The 18965-nt window shown below is 48.6% G+C and overlaps 1 protein-coding gene across 1 annotated transcript; it reads right to left on the bottom strand.

Moving 5' to 3' along the window:
• Nucleotides 1-7606: 7606 nt before the first annotated feature.
• On the bottom strand, nucleotides 7607-16599 carry LOC105106048 (zinc finger protein 77). Its single transcript, XM_031436890.2, has 5 exons — nucleotides 16380-16599; nucleotides 14153-14245; nucleotides 10728-10854; nucleotides 9540-9717; nucleotides 7607-9151 (listed from the first exon to the last, which is right to left on the bottom strand). The coding sequence occupies exons 1-5, from the start codon at nucleotides 16380-16382 to the stop codon at nucleotides 7960-7962; spliced, it is 1593 nt and encodes a 530-aa protein (XP_031292750.2). The 5' UTR covers nucleotides 16383-16599; the 3' UTR covers nucleotides 7607-7959.
• Nucleotides 16600-18965: the final 2366 nt, after the last annotated feature.

Here is an 18965-nt window from a genome sequence, read left to right as displayed (position 1 = left end):
CAGTTTTTATCTTGTCAGCACTCCCAAACAACATCAAACAAGTCAGGGATACATTCCTTCAAGGTTTCAAAAACAAACACCTGCAAGGACACAAGGAGTCAGTGTGGTTCCGTACCTGGGGAGGGAGTCATCATTGCAGGTGTATCAGCATTGGTGTCCCGGGAAGGGAGGCATTTAGTCTTCATTTTTAACACAAACATTCCTTACCTCTGGTAAATGCACGCTTTCCTTTAATAGTCAAAGCAGATGTACAATGTATGTTTGATAGCCTGCAAACAGGCTATCTTAGTTAGCATGAATTTCGAGTTAAATCGTGTCTAAGCCAGAATGACTTCCGCAAACCTCAATTGGTGATGATTTCTTTTATCAGCTTGGTCAGGGCCTGGCCTAGGGCGAGGGACGTCACGGAGAAATGTGACCTTTAACAAAGATTTTCAGGGACGTCACCTTGTGCAAGGCAGTGCCAGGCTCTGTCCCTGTCTGACCTTTGACACTGGGAGGCTGTGCCCTTTGTCCCTTCTCCCAACTCTGAGGCTTGAGGTCAGCTATCCAAGGCTACGGGACCTTTCCCCAGTAGGTCGGCCTGAGGCCTGCCTTCCTGCAGACTCAGCACAGCCACTTAGATTTCTTAGTTCTCAGGTGTGCATTTCACATGCGGAGAAATTCACATCACATCAGCTTTAAGTCAGTCCCAGTGAACTGTAAACTGTGAAAGGCTATACTGTACAGTGTTGGTTGTACAGCTGTGAGATATACAAAAAGCCAGAGTTTTAAACTTGAGTGTGAACCTTACAGATGTGAATTACCTTTTCATTTAAGAATGAATTATAAGGCCATTATAGCATACCATTACCTCCTGGTCACCACTGAAATGCTTTCTGTCTCTGGATTGACCCGTTATGGACATTTTAGATATACATAAACGGACTCATACACCACTGAACTTTTGTGTCTGGCTTTGTTCTTCAGCATAATATTGTCAGGGTTCATTCACGTTGCAGCCTGAGCCAGAGTTTCCTTCCTTTCTATGGCTGATTAATTTCCCATCCTATGTACAGGGTACAATTTGTTTATCCTTCATCCACTGATGGACATTCTGGACGTTTCCACCTTTTGGCCATTTTGAACAGAGCTGCAACCACCATTCATGTACACGTGTTTGAGCATCTGTCTCAATGCAGGCAGGAGTGGAGTAGCTGGGTCACAGGGCAGTTCTATGCTTAACTTTTTGAGGAACCACGAAGCTCTTACCTGCAGTGGCTGCACCATTTCCCAACCCCACCATCAGTGTACAATGTTCTAATCTCTCCACATCCTCGACAACACTTCTTTATAATATCTGACTTAAATGCATGTCAGGTCATTTTAATTGTTTTCTTACTAAATTGTTCAGTCAGCAAATACCATATTTCCTTGATCTAAGATCCATGTTTTTATAAAATGTTTTAATGTTTTTTCATCAGTGGTGATTCTTACATTCTGTGTTTCTTAAAGAAAAAGAAAGGTTTCTTCTAAATTTTTACTTTGTACAAGACAAGGGGAAGTTTAAAAAAGTGATTAAACATGCTACCCTCAAAAAAATTTACTGAATAAGTGACCTTTGACTACTTGTATATGCATTTTTTCATAAACTTTTTCATGAAGATGCCCTTTCAAAGTTGTGGGAGTTCTCACGTTATTTCAGAATTACTAATAAATTTGTCATGTATAAATTCTGAATAGCAGAAATTCCTTTTCTCCATTTATGAGATAATTTGAGATAGCTTTTTTTTTTTTTCTTGTTAGGAGGAGGCATCAGACCTGCTGGAGATAGTTTTTTAAATTGAAGTATAGTTGATTTACAATCTTGTGTTAGTTTCTGGTGTACAGCATAGTGATTCAGTTATACACACACACATATACATACATATATATATTCTTTTCCATTATAGGCCATTACAAGATATTGAATATAGTTCCCTGTGCTGTACAGTAGGACCTTGTTTATCTACTTTATATATAGTAGTTAGTATCTGCAAATCCCAAGCTCCCTATTTATCCCTTCCCCCACCCCTTTCCACCTTGGTAACCATAAGTTTGTTTTCTATGTCTGTGAGTCTGTTTATTTTGTAAATAAGTTCTTTTCTGTCATTTTAAAAGATTCCACATATAAGTGATATCATATGATATTTGTCTTTCTCTCTGACTTACTTCACTGAATATGATAATCTCTAGGTCCATCCATGTTGCTGCAAATGGCATTATTTCATTCTTTTTTATGGCTGAGTAATATTCCGTTGTATAAATTTATTACAACTTCTTTATCCAGTTATCTGTCAATGGACTTTTGTAAGGAGACAGTTCTTAAATGTGATACTGTGGTGAGTGATGTGACTTGACAGCCTAACATTTTACTGCAAGATACACATGCATAATAATGCATAAAATGTACTTTTGACACAAGTATTACAAAATAAGCACCCAACTGTTTAGCAACAAAAATTCAACCGAGTAAATCTGTAGATCATATGGACTTCTTTGAACAGTTAATGAGTTGGGTATCTAGCAAACAGAAAGGGGCTCCACTGAGTTGCAGAAAAGAAAAGGTCTGTGAAGGCAGAGAGGTGACAGGAGGAAAGTATCAGCAAGGGTCACTGTTTCAGGCAAGGGGGCCTCCTAAGCAAACAGGGACATCGCCGTCCAGTGACCACCTCACCAGTGTTAACCAGAAAATCCCAGGTTCAAGGCCTTATCCCTGGGGGAAGTTAAAACTGCAGTTTAGGTTAAGTGTTAAGTCCTGGATTGCCAATGTGGGGTTTTGCACAAGTCACCCCATCTCGGGTCTGCTGTGTTTGTTATTAACAACTCCCACCTTCTGAATGTAATCTGGTGCAGTCACAATGGGAACCAGTACAGAGGTTCCTGTAATAACTAAACATAGAGTTACCATTTGATCCAGCAATCTTACTCCTGGGCATGTATCTGGGAAAGACGAACCTCTAATTCAAAAAGACACATGCACCTTAATGTTCATAGCAGCACTATTTATAACAGCCAAGACGTGGACAACCTAAGTGCCCATCAATGGATGAATGGGTAAGGAAGATGTGAGAGCTATATAATGGAATATTACTCAGCCATAGAAAAGAATGAAATAATGCCATTTGCAGCAACATGGATGGGCCTAGAGGTTATCATGCTAAATCAGACAGAGAAAGACAAAGATATGGTATCACTTACATGTGGAATCTAAAAAATGATACAAATGAATTTACTGACAAAACAGAAACAGACTCACAGACAGAGAAAACTTACAGTTACCAAAGAGGAAAGCGGTGAGGAGGGGTAAAAGAGGAGTTTGGGATTAGCAGATACACACTACTATATATAAAATAGATAAACAAAAAGGTTCTACTGTGTAGCACAGTTTATTCAATATGTTATAATAACCTGTAATGGAAAATATGAAAGAGGATACATACATGTATAACTGAATCACTTTGCTGTGCCTGAGAAATTAACACGACATTGTAAACCAACTAGACTTCACTAAAAAGATGAGTACATGGGCAGCCTTAGCTTAAAACTTCCCCAGTTTTGCTTCTCAGGGAGACTGCTTTGGGAAAGATCCCCTATCTTCTCCTTACTTGCTGCAAGCAATAAATCCTTCCTTCTCCAGAAAACAAAACAATTCGCACCTTTTGATCAGACTCTCAGCTTCACTGAGAGATGTTATGTTATTTTAAGGCATGAGCACCACCCCCAGCTACCCCTCTGTCCCTCTCTCAATCTTGTGGATTTTGTTCATCTTCTGTGAGGCATCTGCAGGTCATTAAGCTTTTTGTCCAATTCCTATGATATTCCTAAGTCACTGTTTCAGGCTCATAATCTTTAAGTCCATCATTATCTTGGTTCCTTTTCTGATGTTTGTGAAAGGAATATCAAAATGGTGTCAGTGCTGCTAAGAGAGCTCTCTTAAATGGAGCCAGGGATGTATGTATGTATGTGCAAGACTGGGACATTATGCTGTACATCAGAAATGGACATACTGTGACTGATTATCCTTCAATTAAAAACAAAACATAATAGGACCCTCCCCCCCAACCAAGTCATTCCCTTGCCATGCAGGCAATTGCACGTGGCTTGCCGTGGTTGCAGACCCCAAGTTGTAATTCTCCGCTGATTCAAAATAAACCCATCTTTTCTAGAGAGAAATAAAAATAAAATAAAGTTAGACCAGTTACTGTCTTAATGCAGGCATTGAGAACTTCTGCCCAATGGGGAAGAAAGTCAAAATGCTTATCAGAGCCTTAGCCCAAAGCATCTCCTGACAGCCATCCCTCACAAACATTTCCTTTCTTGTGTCAGAGTACAGCCACTCAGCTTTCACCTGTATAAACCCCCGACTCGTTCTCTTCCCTGGAACACTCTTGGTTTTACCAGAGTCTGTCTCCTCTGAGTTGCAATTCTTAAGACCCCCAAAAAAGGTCTCTGTTCCCTGCAACCTCAATTGTTATCGGTCGACACGTCCTAATCTTAAGGAGATTGTTGGTTTGGTGGTAACAGGCTGCAAGAATGTGTCTAAAGCCTCTGAGAGGAGGCGTTAATGCGCCAGGGAGATTATTACTACGACAGGCAGGATATTCCCCAGTGACTGGGGTGCACTTCACAGCCTCGGTCCTGAAGACCCAAATTAGCAACAATCAAGGCAGTCAAAGACAGACCTCACTGGAGGAGTCACTCTCTCTCTGGCTTTTTTTTTAAATTTTATTTTGTATTGAAATGTAGTTGATTTACAATGTTAGTTTCAGCTGTACAGCCAAGTGATTCAGATATACATATACATACATTTTTTCAGATTCTTTCTATATAGCTTATTACAAGATATTGAATATGGTTTCCTGTCCTATACAGTAGGTCCCTGTTTATCTGTTTTGCATATAATAGTGTGTATCTGCAAATCCCAAACTCCTTATTTACCCCTCCCTGCCTCCTTCCCCCTTCCCTAACCATAGTTTGTTTTCTATGTCTGAGTCTTTTTGGTTTGTAAATAGAATTTGTACCATTTTTTGGAGATCCCATATATGAATGATACATGCTGTTTTCCTTTCTGACTGACTTCATTTAATATAACCTCTAGGTCTATACATTTTGCTGCAAATGGCAGTATTTCATTTTTTTAAATGCCTGAGAAGTATCTCATTGTCTAAATACACCACAGCTTTCTTATCCAGTCATCAGGTGATGGACATTAGGGCTGTTCCCGTGTCTTGGCTATTGTAACTAGTGCTGCTATGAACACGGGGGTGCAGGTGTCTTTCTGAATTGAGAGTTTTCTCTGGGTATGTGCCCAGGAGTGGGACTGCTGGATCACACGGAAAGTCTATTTTTAGTTTTCTAAGGAACGTCCATAGTGTTTTCTGTGATCTCTGCATCAGTTTACACTCGCAACAACAGTGCAGGAGGGTTCCTCTTTCTCCACACCCTGTCCAGCATTTTTAAAAATAGGTATTTCTAGCTCTGGGACCATAGCTCCCCAACAGGTTCCTGGAAGGTGGTATGCTTATTAATTCTGACTATGACGGATCTCATTTTACTATTTATTTCTCTTTCTTCCCTCCCTCTCCCCATTTCTTTCTTATACTTTGGGTCACTTGGAGTCAAACTAATGCCTACAAGGAGCATGCCGCCAAGCTGGAAACTGTGTGGTAGTTTACAGTGCACCTCATTGCATGGAAATGTTCTTGATTTGACCGGTTACCTGGTACCAACCCAACCCATTCTGTGACCAACTTATCCTAACGTGGGTGCCTCTGAGTTCAGTGGCAAGTGTTCTGACAATTCTTAATTTCTTGATCTGTGACCACCAATTTTTGTGGATGTTTGGTTTCTAAGATCCACGTTAGCAGTAGCCTTTATCTACACAAAATGAGACAAACACACACGCGCACCCAACCAAACCAGCAAGAGCCCAGACGTGTGACCACAGGTGGGTTGGGGGGGCTGTGCGCACCGCCAGCACTTCCCAGTGCAGGCCGAGGAAGGAGACCCCAGCACGAGGGGCTGGCGGACTGGAGCTGGGGCGAGGACTGTGCCGGCAGCCCCAGCAAGCGGGAGCTGTGGGATGCAGCTTGGGAAAGGGACTCCAAACAAGCAGGAAATTACAGACCAAACTAAGGACCAGGGACTCGGGTTCCGGATGGGACCATCTTCCAGCGCAAGCTGACCCACTAAACCCTGGACTGGAAAGCCAGTTTGACTGGCATGCAACACAAAGCGAGCAGAGCTCAGAGCCGACAGGAACTTACCCACAGCCCTCAGAGACATGGTGAGAAAGACAGCGAACTCAGAAAAGGGCTTGTGGGCATCACGCCCGTGTTTCTTTCCTCTGAATATTGTTGGAATGCCCTTCAATCCCACTGTTGACACCAAATCTGTTCAACAGCAGAAATTCACTGAGTAAACTTAAAGATCAAATTTAATTAGTTGAAACAATTGATGACGCAGGCAGCATCTCGTCCAGCAAGTAGAGCGGTGCACCACTGAGCTGCGGGAAGGAAGGTCATCAGCACACTGTTTAGAAAGCCGTGTCTGCAAGAGAAAATGCCCAAAAAACTGCCCCAGATACACTCCTAAGTGGTTATTTCAATCATGGAAGAATCTAGAAACAAGAAATTCAGGGTCAGTATAAACTCTCAACAATGCAGCCAGGGAAGCAGGTTCCTGCTGCCGTATTAAATGTGGAGGAAGGAACATCCCCCCTACTAGAGGAACACGAGGCTTCCTACAGAAATCATGCAGGAAGGTCTGCTGGACGGGGGCAGGTCTGCTGGACGGGGTCAGGCATGAGAAGATCACTAAGTATGAACCTGAAAACCAAAGAGGATTCATGCAGGAACTTGGTGAGAAGCGCCCAAGAAGGAACTAACGTCAAACACGTGTCTGCTTGGGGGCTGGCCCACGTGGGCAGGGCCAGGAGCCAGAAAACTGGGCCCAGTAAGTTCCCGTGTGTCTCCGCCTCCTGACAGTACAGAAGACCTGAGGCTCATGGCTTCCTCACCTCTGTCCTCCAGACCTCATGCCTCTTCCTCTTCTCAGGAACTTCAACTCAGAACCACTGACAGGAGGACTCTGGGTTAGGCAGTCTCCCACCGGATTACCCACGCCCACAACACAACTCAGAAGAACCGTCTGCACACGAGCTTTCATCTTCACGCCACCGGGTCAGTTACTCAATGCATCATGTCCAATATCCAACCAAAATCAGGGACAATGGGCAGAGGCCAAGTTACAAACATAACCAGGTAAGATTGTCACCTTCCAAGACCTCCCACAATTCCTAGTTTCTGTGAGGAACACACACATACACGGCATTACTAGCAACAAACAAACATGGAAGACGCACCTCTCAGTAACAGACTCAAGGAGGACAAGGGTAGAGTCGGGAGATGCCAGCGCCTGCGACGCTGGACCAGACAGGACGTTTCAACAGTGCCGGTGGCCTATCAGGATCACAACACCAAGAAAGAATCAAAAACCTTTTCATCTAAAAATTATACCAACTCGCACATGAAAAAAAAAAAAAGCTGAAAACCACTTCCACCCCTGGGTTCAAAAGACACCGTAATGGAAACAAGCCAAGTTTTTATATGACTGTGTAATTATGTAAAGTCCAAGATAACAAAATGCGAGTAGCCCCGGTGAAGGGGACACAGAAGGACAGCGACGATCTTAAGGGTTCAGATCAGGACACGAACTAGAAGTCAACACACTGGATCCTTATCCAGGATGAGGCACTTATGGAGGAAAACCTGTATTCATATCCAAGAAAAGATTTCTGTCCTGCCCTGAGTTTTCACATATAAAGTAAGTGATGTGCTTAAGGTCCCCCCACCTCCTTTTGATGCGTATTTCTCTCCTGTGATCGCTCACATTTACGAGATTTTAAAGGGGAAGGAAGCCTCCCCCGAGTCCTCGTATTCAGAGTTTCTCCCCAGCGTGTGTCCTCATGTGTCCTCGCAGGTTTACGGGATACCAGAAGGCTTTCCCACACTGAGGACACTCGTAGGGCTTCTCCTCGCTGTGCGTCCTCACGTGCTTCCGTAATGACGAGGGCCAACAGAAAGCTTTCCCACACTGTGTGCATCTGTAGGCTCTCTCCCCACTGTGTGTCCTCACGTGTCCTCGAAGGGAGGCATGGCGCGTGAAGGCTTTCCCGCAGTGCTGACATTCGAAGGGTCTCTCCCCGGTGTGCGTCCTCTCATGCTCTCGAAGGGACGTGGAACAACTGTAGGCTTTCCCACATTCCGCACACACGTACGGTTTCACTCCACTGTGCATTCTCACGTGCTTTTTAAAATACCGCTCGTGCCTGAAGGCTTTCCCACAGTGCTGACATTCATAGGGCTTCTCTTCACTGTGCGTTCGTACGTGCTCTCGAAGGGACGAGGAACAACTGTAGGCTTTCCCACACTCCGTACATTCGTGGGGCTTCAACCCACTGTGTGTCTTCATGTGCCTTCTGAAGTACCTGGGACAACTGAAGGCCTTCCCACACTCCTTACACACGTGCGGCTTCTCTCCAGCGTGTCCCCTCGTGTGTCTTCCCAGGGGTCTGGGGTACCGGAAGGCTTCCCCACACTCCTTACACTCATAGGGCTTTTCCCCCGTGTGAGTTCTCACGTGCCGCAAAAGGTAGGAATAATACGTAAAGGATTTCCCACATACTTCACACACGTGGACTTTCTGTCCAGAGTGACCTCTCAGATGGTCTCGAAAGGAAGAGGGACAAGTGACAGCTTTTCCAGATTTTTTACAGTCAAAGGACTGCTCACTCCCATGACTCTTCACATCTCTCTTAAACACTCTCTCAGCACCCCTGGCGTTTCCAGGGGACAGAACAACGTCTGTTCCCCCAAGACTGCACGGGCAGGAGACACAGTTGCAGGCTTGCCCGCACTCCTCGCACCGATGAGGTTTGTGTCCACTGTGAGATCTCAGCTGATTATCCAAGAGAGAGTGGCCCCTGAAGGCTCTTCCACACTCATTGCACTTACGGAGCTGAAGTGCGGTCAGACCGCCCTTGTCCTCAGGACAGTCTGGAGTCTGGTTCAGGGTTTCTCCACACTGATGACCTTCGTTACCTCCAAAGAGACTCTCCACCCAATGACTTCTGTTCAAAATCAGAAGCACAGTATTAGGGATTAATGATTATTAATCATCTCTTTGTTAATAACTTATTGATGGATAGTAATGATTATTTTGACTATGTATTTGCCATTTGCACTAAATGGGCAAGTTTTCCCCACTGTCTGCATTGTTTCAAAGTGCAACAAGTTTAATGCTCTGGCTGGGGCTCAAACAGAGCCGTAACTTTCAGTGTTTTCCACACATGAGATTTCCTGATGGTCGCTTCCTACTGAACTCTGTCTCAGACACTCAGTATCTACATCATATTTATAAAAGTATTGTGCTATAAAGATTCCGTGGGTACATAATTGTTCAGCTAGGTTTACACCTAACAGCGTGCCAAGCCCCCCCCCTCAGTGGGAGCCACTCACCTCAAACGCCTCTCCTGGGCTTGGCGATCCCTGTTGTTATGAAACATCAAATTTTCTCCAAAAACAGACCAGGAATCATTTCCTGGGAATCCTACCAGGCTTTGTTCACTGGATATTTCACCCTCTAAAATAGCCCACCAAGAACTTGATCCACTGGTGTTAACTTGAGAGCAAGAACCTGCAACATTGGTAACATCGCTTAATTTCTTTGAAAAAAATTGTGGTATAATTGAAAGAAAACAGACCATATGCAGACTTCTTTTCATAGATTGATCCGAAAATGCAAACATGTTTTTTAAGGAAAAGTGGACACAAAAACAAAGGAAACTCTGAGGACCTCGATGATTTGGGACTTTGGGCGTCACAGGGAGAATGAGTCACAGTGGCAGTCTGCTCACTAAGAGGCACTTCAAGAAGAATGGAGACTGATGTTGAGGTCACTGTCATCGGAGAGGCCAAGGGGAAAGGAGCTGGGCGCAACGCACGTCCCCAGATGCTCCCTTTCTAGCACGAGCAACAGAAAGACCTCTCGAGTGGGTGAGGGTGGGCGAGAAGCCCCACAGGGGGCCAGGTGAAGGACAAACGTCAAATTCACCAAGACTGAGTCCTGTTTCTAATGGGCACGTCCGGGTACCGCTCCCTCACCCAGACCTGCCCCTTCCGAGAGGGGCGCTCCTGCTGAGAGCAGGCCCGGGCCCCGGGGAAGCCCGCCTCCCCTGCCCCAGCCGCCACCGGGAGGGCGACGCTGTGGGGCTGCTGCCCTGCTCCCAAGAACAGCTCGCGCTGAGGGAGGGCGGGGGACACAGCATTCTGTGAGACGGGCCGGTGCCCTGTCCCCGTCATTGGGGACAGGCACGCGTGGATGAGACTGCAGCAGGTGGCCACGCCACACGTGTGCTGACCACAGCGCTGCTTTCACCGCCCCTTGACCCTGGAGGCTGTGCTCGCATTCACAGGATCAGGGAGCCTCTGATTAATCCCTAAAACTAGGGATGCTGACCAAGAGTAAAAAGTCAGTCGTACGTGAAGCTTTGTTTCCTTGGAAACGCCATCTAAGTAGGTTCTACAAGGCGGGGACCACGCCTGCCTTCCTTTCAACATGTCCCCGTCCGTGTCCCTAATAAGAAAGAACAACCGTAAGAGTATCTGTTCCCTGAAGACTGGGTGGAGGTGTGACGCCAGCCTCACCCACGGAGGCCAGGTTCCTGAAGGTCTCCAGCATCACGTCTCTGTAGAGCCTCCTCTGAGCCGGGTCCAGCAGGGCCCACTCCTCCGCGGTGAAGTTCACAGCCACGTCTTCGAAGTCCACCGGGTCCTGAAAGAGACACTGTCTCAGCGAGGCTCCCTCTGCACCCACGTGTGGGGGGATGGGCCCGACAGCCGGCGACCCGGGCGCAATCCGGGACCCCTGGGCTTGCACTCTTGTGGGAAGTGACAGTCCCCGAGCACATGGAATGCAGTTTCCCCAGCGACGGTGACTGCCAGACACTGAAGCAGTGAGCGACAAGAATACATGTAGACTTAGAGGCACAAGATTAAAAACAGCTGCATTTACTGAGAGATCAGATCCTGAGACACAGGAAAGACTGGAGTGAAGTCATTGTTCAGGTCACATGGAAATGGACACCTGGCTTGGTCAGAAGTTACTACTGTGTTTTCACCTCCAAGAACTGGAACCAAAATGTCAGGATGCTGTGAACACTTCGGTTTCCAGTGCTGCTGGTCTGAACCACTCTTCATTCGAAGGCAGCTGTGTCAAGGAGCCTGGGCCCATGCCCTCAGAGGGGACAGAGGCAGAGACACGCCCCCTCCCAGGGCGAGGGGACATTGCGGGCAGACGCAGGTGGGGCCCGGGGCCCAGCTCACCTGTTGGGGGGCAGGCCTGGTTCCTGAGGGATCCGTCAAGCCAGCAGGGCCTCTCAAACCAATAACCAAGGGCCCGGGATTCAAGGAAGATCCCCCACAAAGAAGAGCTGTTAAAGGACCCGAGGGTAAGAGAGCCAAAGTGACTTTAGCAGAGAGGAAAAAAGCTCCTAATCATTATTTTTAGAGAAATATGAAACCACAATGCACTGGTGATAACAAAGACATAACAATTATGACATGAGAAATCAGACATTTTTTTCAGCAGAAAATATGGTCTCAAAATCTAAAGAAAGCACGAAAGGGCAATGGGACTGCAGCTGGGGTCTGCTTGTCGCAGCTGAGGGCAGCCTTGTATCAGAGGTGCTTGAAAACTGACATGACAGCAATAAAAAATAAAAAAAAACAACATACAAGGCAAGTGATACAGTGGAGTAATGGGGTGCTGAGTATGGACAGACAGTTATGCAGAGAAGATATACGATGGCCAGTGAGCACACGAGAGGACCGTCAGCACCACTAGCAATGGGGACCCATGTGCAGAACTGAACTGTGGCGACACCTCCTCACCTACTCCGTGAGGCCAGCATTACTCCGACACCGAAACCAGAAAAAGACATCACATGTCAAGATATCTGCAGAACAGTATTCCTTATAAATACAGATAAAAAAAAAATCCCTCAACGAAATACTAGCAATCCAAATCTGGGATGTGTAAGGGTTCAACACCACAGCCAAGTGGGGTCTATCTCAGGAGTGAAAAGGTTGGTTCAAAGGGACAAAGCACTGGCATCATATACCTTATTAATAAAGAACAAAATCCACACGATCACCTCAACAGACTCAGAAAAAGCATCTGTCAAAACACATCACCTCATGATAAAAATACTCAGTAGAGATAAAAAAAAACTCCGTAGGGGGGAGGGTGTAACTCAGGGGGAGAGCAGGTGCTTAGTGTGCACGAGGCCCTGGGGTCAATCCCCAGCACCTCCATTTAAAATAATTTATTAATTAATTTAAAAAATACTCAGCAAACTAGGAACAGAATGTACTAAACGCTAAAGGGCCTCTTGGAGAAGCTCACACTTAACACTCAAACAGACATTTCTCCAAAGAAGGAACACAAATGGCCAGTAAGTTCATGCAAGGATGCTGGCCATCAGTCACCAGGGAAACGCGAATCGCAAGTACAAGCGGCTACCCCTTCACGCCCAAACACAACCCAGAAGGCCAGGACGGGCGTCACCCTGGGGCCGCCCAGTGGGAGGTACTACCAGGAACCAAGTGAATAAAAACCTACACCTTCAGCTAATGGAACAAATGTCTCCTGTGCATGTGCACTGAGTCACACGGCACCAGGATCCACGAGGACCCGAGAGGGACAAGCAGTCAAGCGTGAGCCGCTCAGACCAGCGCCCGCTGCCCACAGCGCACAAGGACACTCCCAGGCAGCAGGTCACAGCCGCCCTGAGCTGGGGGCGGGAGCTCCACACCTGCCCTCCCCCCTCACGGTGTAAGTGCCCCCGCCCCTGGGCCTCCATTCTCCCCCAGGAGGAACCACTCGAGTTTAAATTCTGACCCAGAAAAACCCTCAAATTCACTAACCCTCTCAACAGCAACTGAGCCCACGGAACCGTCCCGAAGTCTGACCTCCACAGCCTCACTCAGGACGCACACATCACACTCAGCCCATCAGCTCCTCGGATGAGGCCAAAACCAGAGTCAGGGAACAGCACAACCTCAGAGGACACGCCGCCCCCAGCAGTTCTGCAGGTGACCCCCTGCCCCCACGCTCGCAGCATCAACAGCTCCTTCTGTGGCGGTTCTCTGATCTGGAGGCCACCTGCAAGGGGTGGGCGACAGCAGGACGCAGGGCACCTTCTGTCACCTCCCGGAGTCAGCTTTGGGCTCAGCTTGTCCCCACCCCAGATGACGCACCTGCTTCAAGCACCGTGGGGTCACTTACAGCAGACAGACCCTCCTCCCAGCGTGTGAGTGAGAGCCCCGGGGATCACTGCTTCCTCCTGTGTTCACTGGGGAGTCCACCTGAGCCACCCTCCAGCCGCACCCACTGACCCAGCCCCACCCTCGTGCCATTTAAAGGACCAGGACGCACCCCTTCCCCTCAGGAAGCTAGCAGGGGAACCTGTCTTATCTTCACTCCCTCCTGCTGCAGCAAGAGTGCCAATAAAGCCTTGCCTGAATTTCTAGTCCGGCCTCTGATCAATTTCTATTATTTAAAGAGCCCAAAGACCTTCCATTGTTTAAAGGGTTGGTAACAGTTTGAGTAGCTAGACACATCCCATGCCTTTCAGAAGACAGCTACCAGCTCCCCAACATCCTCCAGGATAATGAGCTGAAAATCATCTAATCAGAAGTGAGCAAGTCTCAGTAGCCCAAGTCACATGTCACAGCATCTCCACGGATCTGTGCTGACCAGCTACTGACAGGAAGTGGCCCAGGATCAGACAGCATCATCACTCTGCTCCCTGAGGGCACCATTTCTCCGAATCTTTGTAATCCGTATCTCCGTCCATTTCACATGAAGGTGGGGGAGTGCTGGCACGTCCCTCAGTTCTAATGGGAGACATAAGACTTTCTGCACTGGGACACTTGTCCCCAGAGGCATCTCTGGTTAAGGCCCAAAGGCCAGGAATAACACGTATCTGCAGGAAAGAGCAGAGACCTGAGATGCTTCCTAACCTCACCGAGGAGAAGAAACCAGAAGAGAAGAAATCAGAACTTCACACCTGCTGAAACTGGAAGCTGGAGCAGGGGAAGCTATCAGTGCTGAGCTGGGCCCAGAGGAGGCTGCTCACAGGGGTCAGGTGGCAGGGCTGAGTCTGTAATAGAGGAGAACAAATCTGACTCCATACTGGATCCGTTCCTTTAGTTTTAACCACCGTGCCCTGTTTTCTAGGCTCAGTCCTGCCAGCTCTGCACCTTTTGTGAAACAATGTTGCCTTTAGCCTAAAATATACAGGACAGCCTATTCTCGGGGCTCTGATTTTTAAGGATGCTAGCACTTCTGCACTTAGGTAGAGATGGCAAGTTGCAAAATAGAGAATGACCTTTGTTTCATTGGAGATTTACAGGTACACCATGGCCTGATCCACATGGAGGGCTGCCAGAACGAAGAATTCCTGCACCAAGAAGTTTGCAGCAACGAAGTACAACCCCTCCCCTGTTCTGTTCTGGGTTTTTTGGTTTTTGTTTTGTATAAAAGGAGCCTGTATTCTGACTGGACCTGGGTGGTTCTCCAAGACATTAGCGGGCCATCCTCTGTCTGCTGCCTTTCTGAATGAAGTCGCTATTCCTTACCCCAACACCTCATCTCCCGATTTATTGGCCCGGTCTCCCGATTTATTGGCCTGTCATGTGGCGAGCAGAATGAGTTTGGACTCGGTAACAAATCCTCCCTGAGCCCTGTGCTTCTGGAAACTTCCATGGAAGGTCAAAGGACCCCCCCCCTTCTGTGTTCTGGAAAAGGGGCAGGCTGCAAGAAACCACCCGCTTCCCTCTCTGACTTAGAGAAGACTCACCAGAGGCCCCTTGTTTATCCAGGACAAGGCCAGACAGGCCCCCACATCCCAACTCCCCCCCATCAGTGATGAGCTGAACTGCTCGCAGATCCTTGTTGGCCAAATCTTGTTCAGCTCCTCTCCTGACCCCCGACCCCTGATCTTTGGCCTCACCCCAGCCAGCAGACACATCTCTAAGGACAGGTCATCTGAGCATCATACCTGGTCCTTCCTGATTTTGTTTACTCTCCGTATAAAAGGAAAACTCTGAGCCCAACTCCTGCAATGCTCCCGGATCTCAGGGTCTCGTTCGCCCTCCTGCATAGCCCCTCATCCCCGGTGGAACCGTCCCTTCTCCCTGAGCAATAATTCTTTTGTGTGAAAGTCTACCTTTAGGAAGTCTGGACTTTTCATTTGACACTGGCTTGACCAAGTGTTCCAAATTGCCCATTTATTAGCCAAACTTTACTTAGGCTCCTGTCTCCCCACAGGCCCCTGACTTGGGGTCACCAGCCCCAACCTCACCCCTCCAAACCCCCAACAAGCCCTGAGATGCAGAACAAAGCTCCCCACTATCATGGCCTGGGCTGAGAATGGACTGACCCACAGGGAGGCCTCATGCAGTCAAAGAGCCTTGCTCTCACCCTTCTTGCTTAGAAGAGAAAAGCCCATTTCTGTTTCATTGGACACCCCCCGCACATCTGTGAGGTCAGAGACTCCTCCAGATTCCAAGTCTCTGGAACGTTAAAAATAAGACCACTGGCCCCCAATGGAGTGGATTATGCCAAGTCCCCAGTCACCACAGGGAGACAATTACAGTTTCAGCCCCTCCCAGAAACGGAATCTGAAACCAGTCAGTCAGGAATTACCTGGTCAGCACAAGTGAGGTCATCTGCCCAACAGACCCCTGCCCTCCCTGAAGTAAAGCAGCCCCGCCGCCGACAATCCACTTTCGCTGGCTCCTCCGCCCGCGCCCTTCTGCCTATAACCCCTTTCATTTAGTGCGGCTCCCGGCCGCCTCCTTTTCTCTACTGGGTGAGAAGCTGCCTGATTCGTGAATGACTGAATAAAGCCAGTAAGAGCGTCACAAATTACGGTGCTGAATTCTATTTTTCTTTTCTTTCTTTCTTTGTTTCTTTCTTTTTTAACAGGACTCATGTCTGTCCTTATCTGAGTGAGGATTTGACTTCATCTGTCCGGTCTGGGCGGGTTCCCCTACCCCAGCCTGACCGCCGCCGGGGTCACCCAGTCCTCCCTGGGACCCCCCCATACTCGGGTCAGGACCCCTACCCGGGGTGAGGGGAAGGGACAGGACGCCGGGACCCTACCCCGCGGCCAAGGGGGACACTTGGGTCGGAACCCGGGGGAGTCGGCACGAGAAGACCCAGGCCTGCTTCAGCTCCCTGCTGTTCCTTAACAGCCCCTCCTGATCTGGGCCCCGGACCCCTGCACTCACCATCTCCGTCCCGCTCCGGGGTCTCCAGGGCGTCCTTCCCGCGGTCCTGAGACCTGAGCAAATGAGAGCGACGGGGACGGGACACCTAGGGCTGCGCCCAGCAGGTGCGCAGGAGCGCTGCGCTCCGCAAAGAGGGTCGCCGGCGCGGGCTGGGAGCGCGCCCGTCGCCGGCCCTGACGGGAGGGAGCTCCGCGCCTCCGCCCTCGGATTGGTTGGTGCTGCAAACACTCCCCCACCGGCGTCTTCTGGGCGTATAGCACTCCGAAACCCGCCCCCAGCGCCCCTTATTAAGATCACCAGACCCTGCCCAGGAAGCCCTGATTGGATGGTTCTTCGAGAGTCGGCGCTCTGATTGGACGCTACTCCAGTCACTCACCATATTGAGACCGCTAAACGGATAATACTCGGCAAACTTCGGGCCCTGATTGAACAGTTGTTCACCACCCCTGTCCCTTGATTGGGCAGTTCCCCAGGCCCCTCCCCAGCCTTTCTTATTATACCTGTCTTCCCTGATTGGACTTTGTTATAGCCCCGTGGACTGACTGACAGGCAGGGATATCGGTTCAGGGGCCTATGCCAGGCGGAAGTGCGCATTCTCGGCTTCAGCCCTTCCTTGCCCGGCCTCCTCCTCGGGACCCGGACCCTCCTGCCCGGGACGTGGACTCCGAGCAGAATTTGTTCCCGGGTGGACGGCCAGCCCGCAGCTCGACCTCCTCTCCTTGTCCTCCTCCTGGACCGGGAAGCCCTGACTCAGTTTCCCCGCGGGGCAAGGAGAGGGCAGAAGTCGAGAACCCACGTTTCCGCCTTGTTAAGTGAAGTCATCTCCGCCCGCGCCCATCACTCAAGGAGGGGCGCTGCAGAGGCGCAAGTCGCCCAATCGGGGGGGCCGGGGCCGGGGCCGATAGCTCTATCCTGAGGCTCCAAAGGCGGTGCCCGAAGCACTGTCCAATCGGAGTGCGGGCCTCTGGAAACTACCCAATCTCAATTCCTGTGAAAGGAGTGCCTGGAGAACTGCCCAATCAGGGCGCGGGGGTCCGGAGCAGTCCTATCAGGGCCAGGGGCGGGCACGCTCCCAGCCCGTGTGAAAGTCACTCTCGACCGGCGGTGGCGCTCGTGCGCAGCTTCCCCGAGCGGCGCCAGGTGTACTGGCTCCGTCGCTCTCACCTGTCCGGGCCGCCGGGGGGACGTCCGGGAAGGTCTGGCGCGGGGCGGAGATGGTGAGTGCGCGGGCTGGGGCCGGAGACCAGGAGGGGCTGGCTCGAACCGGCCGGAACCGGCTGGAAGCTGACGCGGGCCCGGGTCTCCCCGCCCTTGCCCCGGGGTCCTGGCCCGAGTCTCCGCCCTCGGTCGCGGCGTGGGGTCCTTGTGTCCACCCCGCTCCCGGGTTTTTCCTTTCAGTCTGACTAACCAAGCGGGTAGACTGTTAAAGCTTTAAAACTAGGGAATGTTTTAGTTTCTCATTGCTTTATCGCAAGCACAGGGGAGAGGGTCCAGCACATATTACACACTGGGTATCTGTTACGAGTTGGATGGATTCTGATGCCCGTGGGGTTGCGTTTCTTACGTGTAAAACACTAGGGTTAGAATCAGCAAGCATTTCAGTTATAAAGAATGCGTTGGGATTACACTGACCTTTAGATGCATTCGAAGGTGGATCCGCAGCCTTGACAGTGTCGGGCGCTCGCATCCACGGTCTTGGTTTGTCTAACAATGTTTCATTGTTTTTGTTATAAATGTCTTACCGAAACCTTGTCACTCTGCACCTAATATTGATGCTGATTTAAATGGCATCTTAAAAAAAATACCGTTCCTGGTACATAGAAGTAAACTCATTTTGGAGCATCGTTCTTACTATCCTTTTTAGGTGCAAGTATAGATTTTAATTATTCTTCTGTAAATTTTCTTAAAGGTTACCTGCAGTATCTTACCTGCAAATATTTCAGCTTTTTTCTTGTCATGTCATTTTACCTTTCTTTTTCTTTTTTAATGATTCACCAGGACCTCCAGTCCAATGTAGAAGAATGTACTCTGTCTTGTCTTCTTGACAAGAGAGCTGTTTCACTATTTCAGATTTTTCTTTCAATGTTGCAGTAAGTGTTTTTATGCACCGTCTTCCCCAGTTAGCTGAGTTCCTCCCAGCATATTAAATTTTGATACCTAGTGGGGGACGCTATAGCTCAATAGTAGAGCGCCTGCTTAGCATGCACAAGATCCTGGGTTCAATCCCCAGCACCTCTGTTAATAAATAAATAAACCTAATTACTGCCCCGCCCCAAATTTTGATATCCATTACCGACAGTAATATGTCACTGTTTTGGATCTAAGGACATGAATTATGATTTTTATACGTTTTCTATTAGTATGATAAAATGCACTAATTTTTAAACAGTCTTGCATTCCTTCAATATTCCAGGAGACAGGCAGGTGTAGGTCTGCACTGCCCCCTAGAGTACCCCTGGCCTCATGTAGCTGTTGAGCTTGAAATACAGCCATCAAAATTGAGCTGGAAAATACATCCCCGCAAAAATAACAAAAATTGAGTTGGTTGCATGTGTGAAATCCATACCAGACGTGTAGCACTTAGTA

The sequence above is a fragment of the Camelus dromedarius genome, chromosome 27, assembly GCF_036321535.1.
Source record: "Camelus dromedarius isolate mCamDro1 chromosome 27, mCamDro1.pat, whole genome shotgun sequence".
In the NCBI taxonomy this organism is placed as follows: domain Eukaryota; kingdom Metazoa; phylum Chordata; class Mammalia; order Artiodactyla; family Camelidae; genus Camelus; species Camelus dromedarius.
This window is presented reverse-complemented; position numbering and strand designations above follow the sequence as displayed.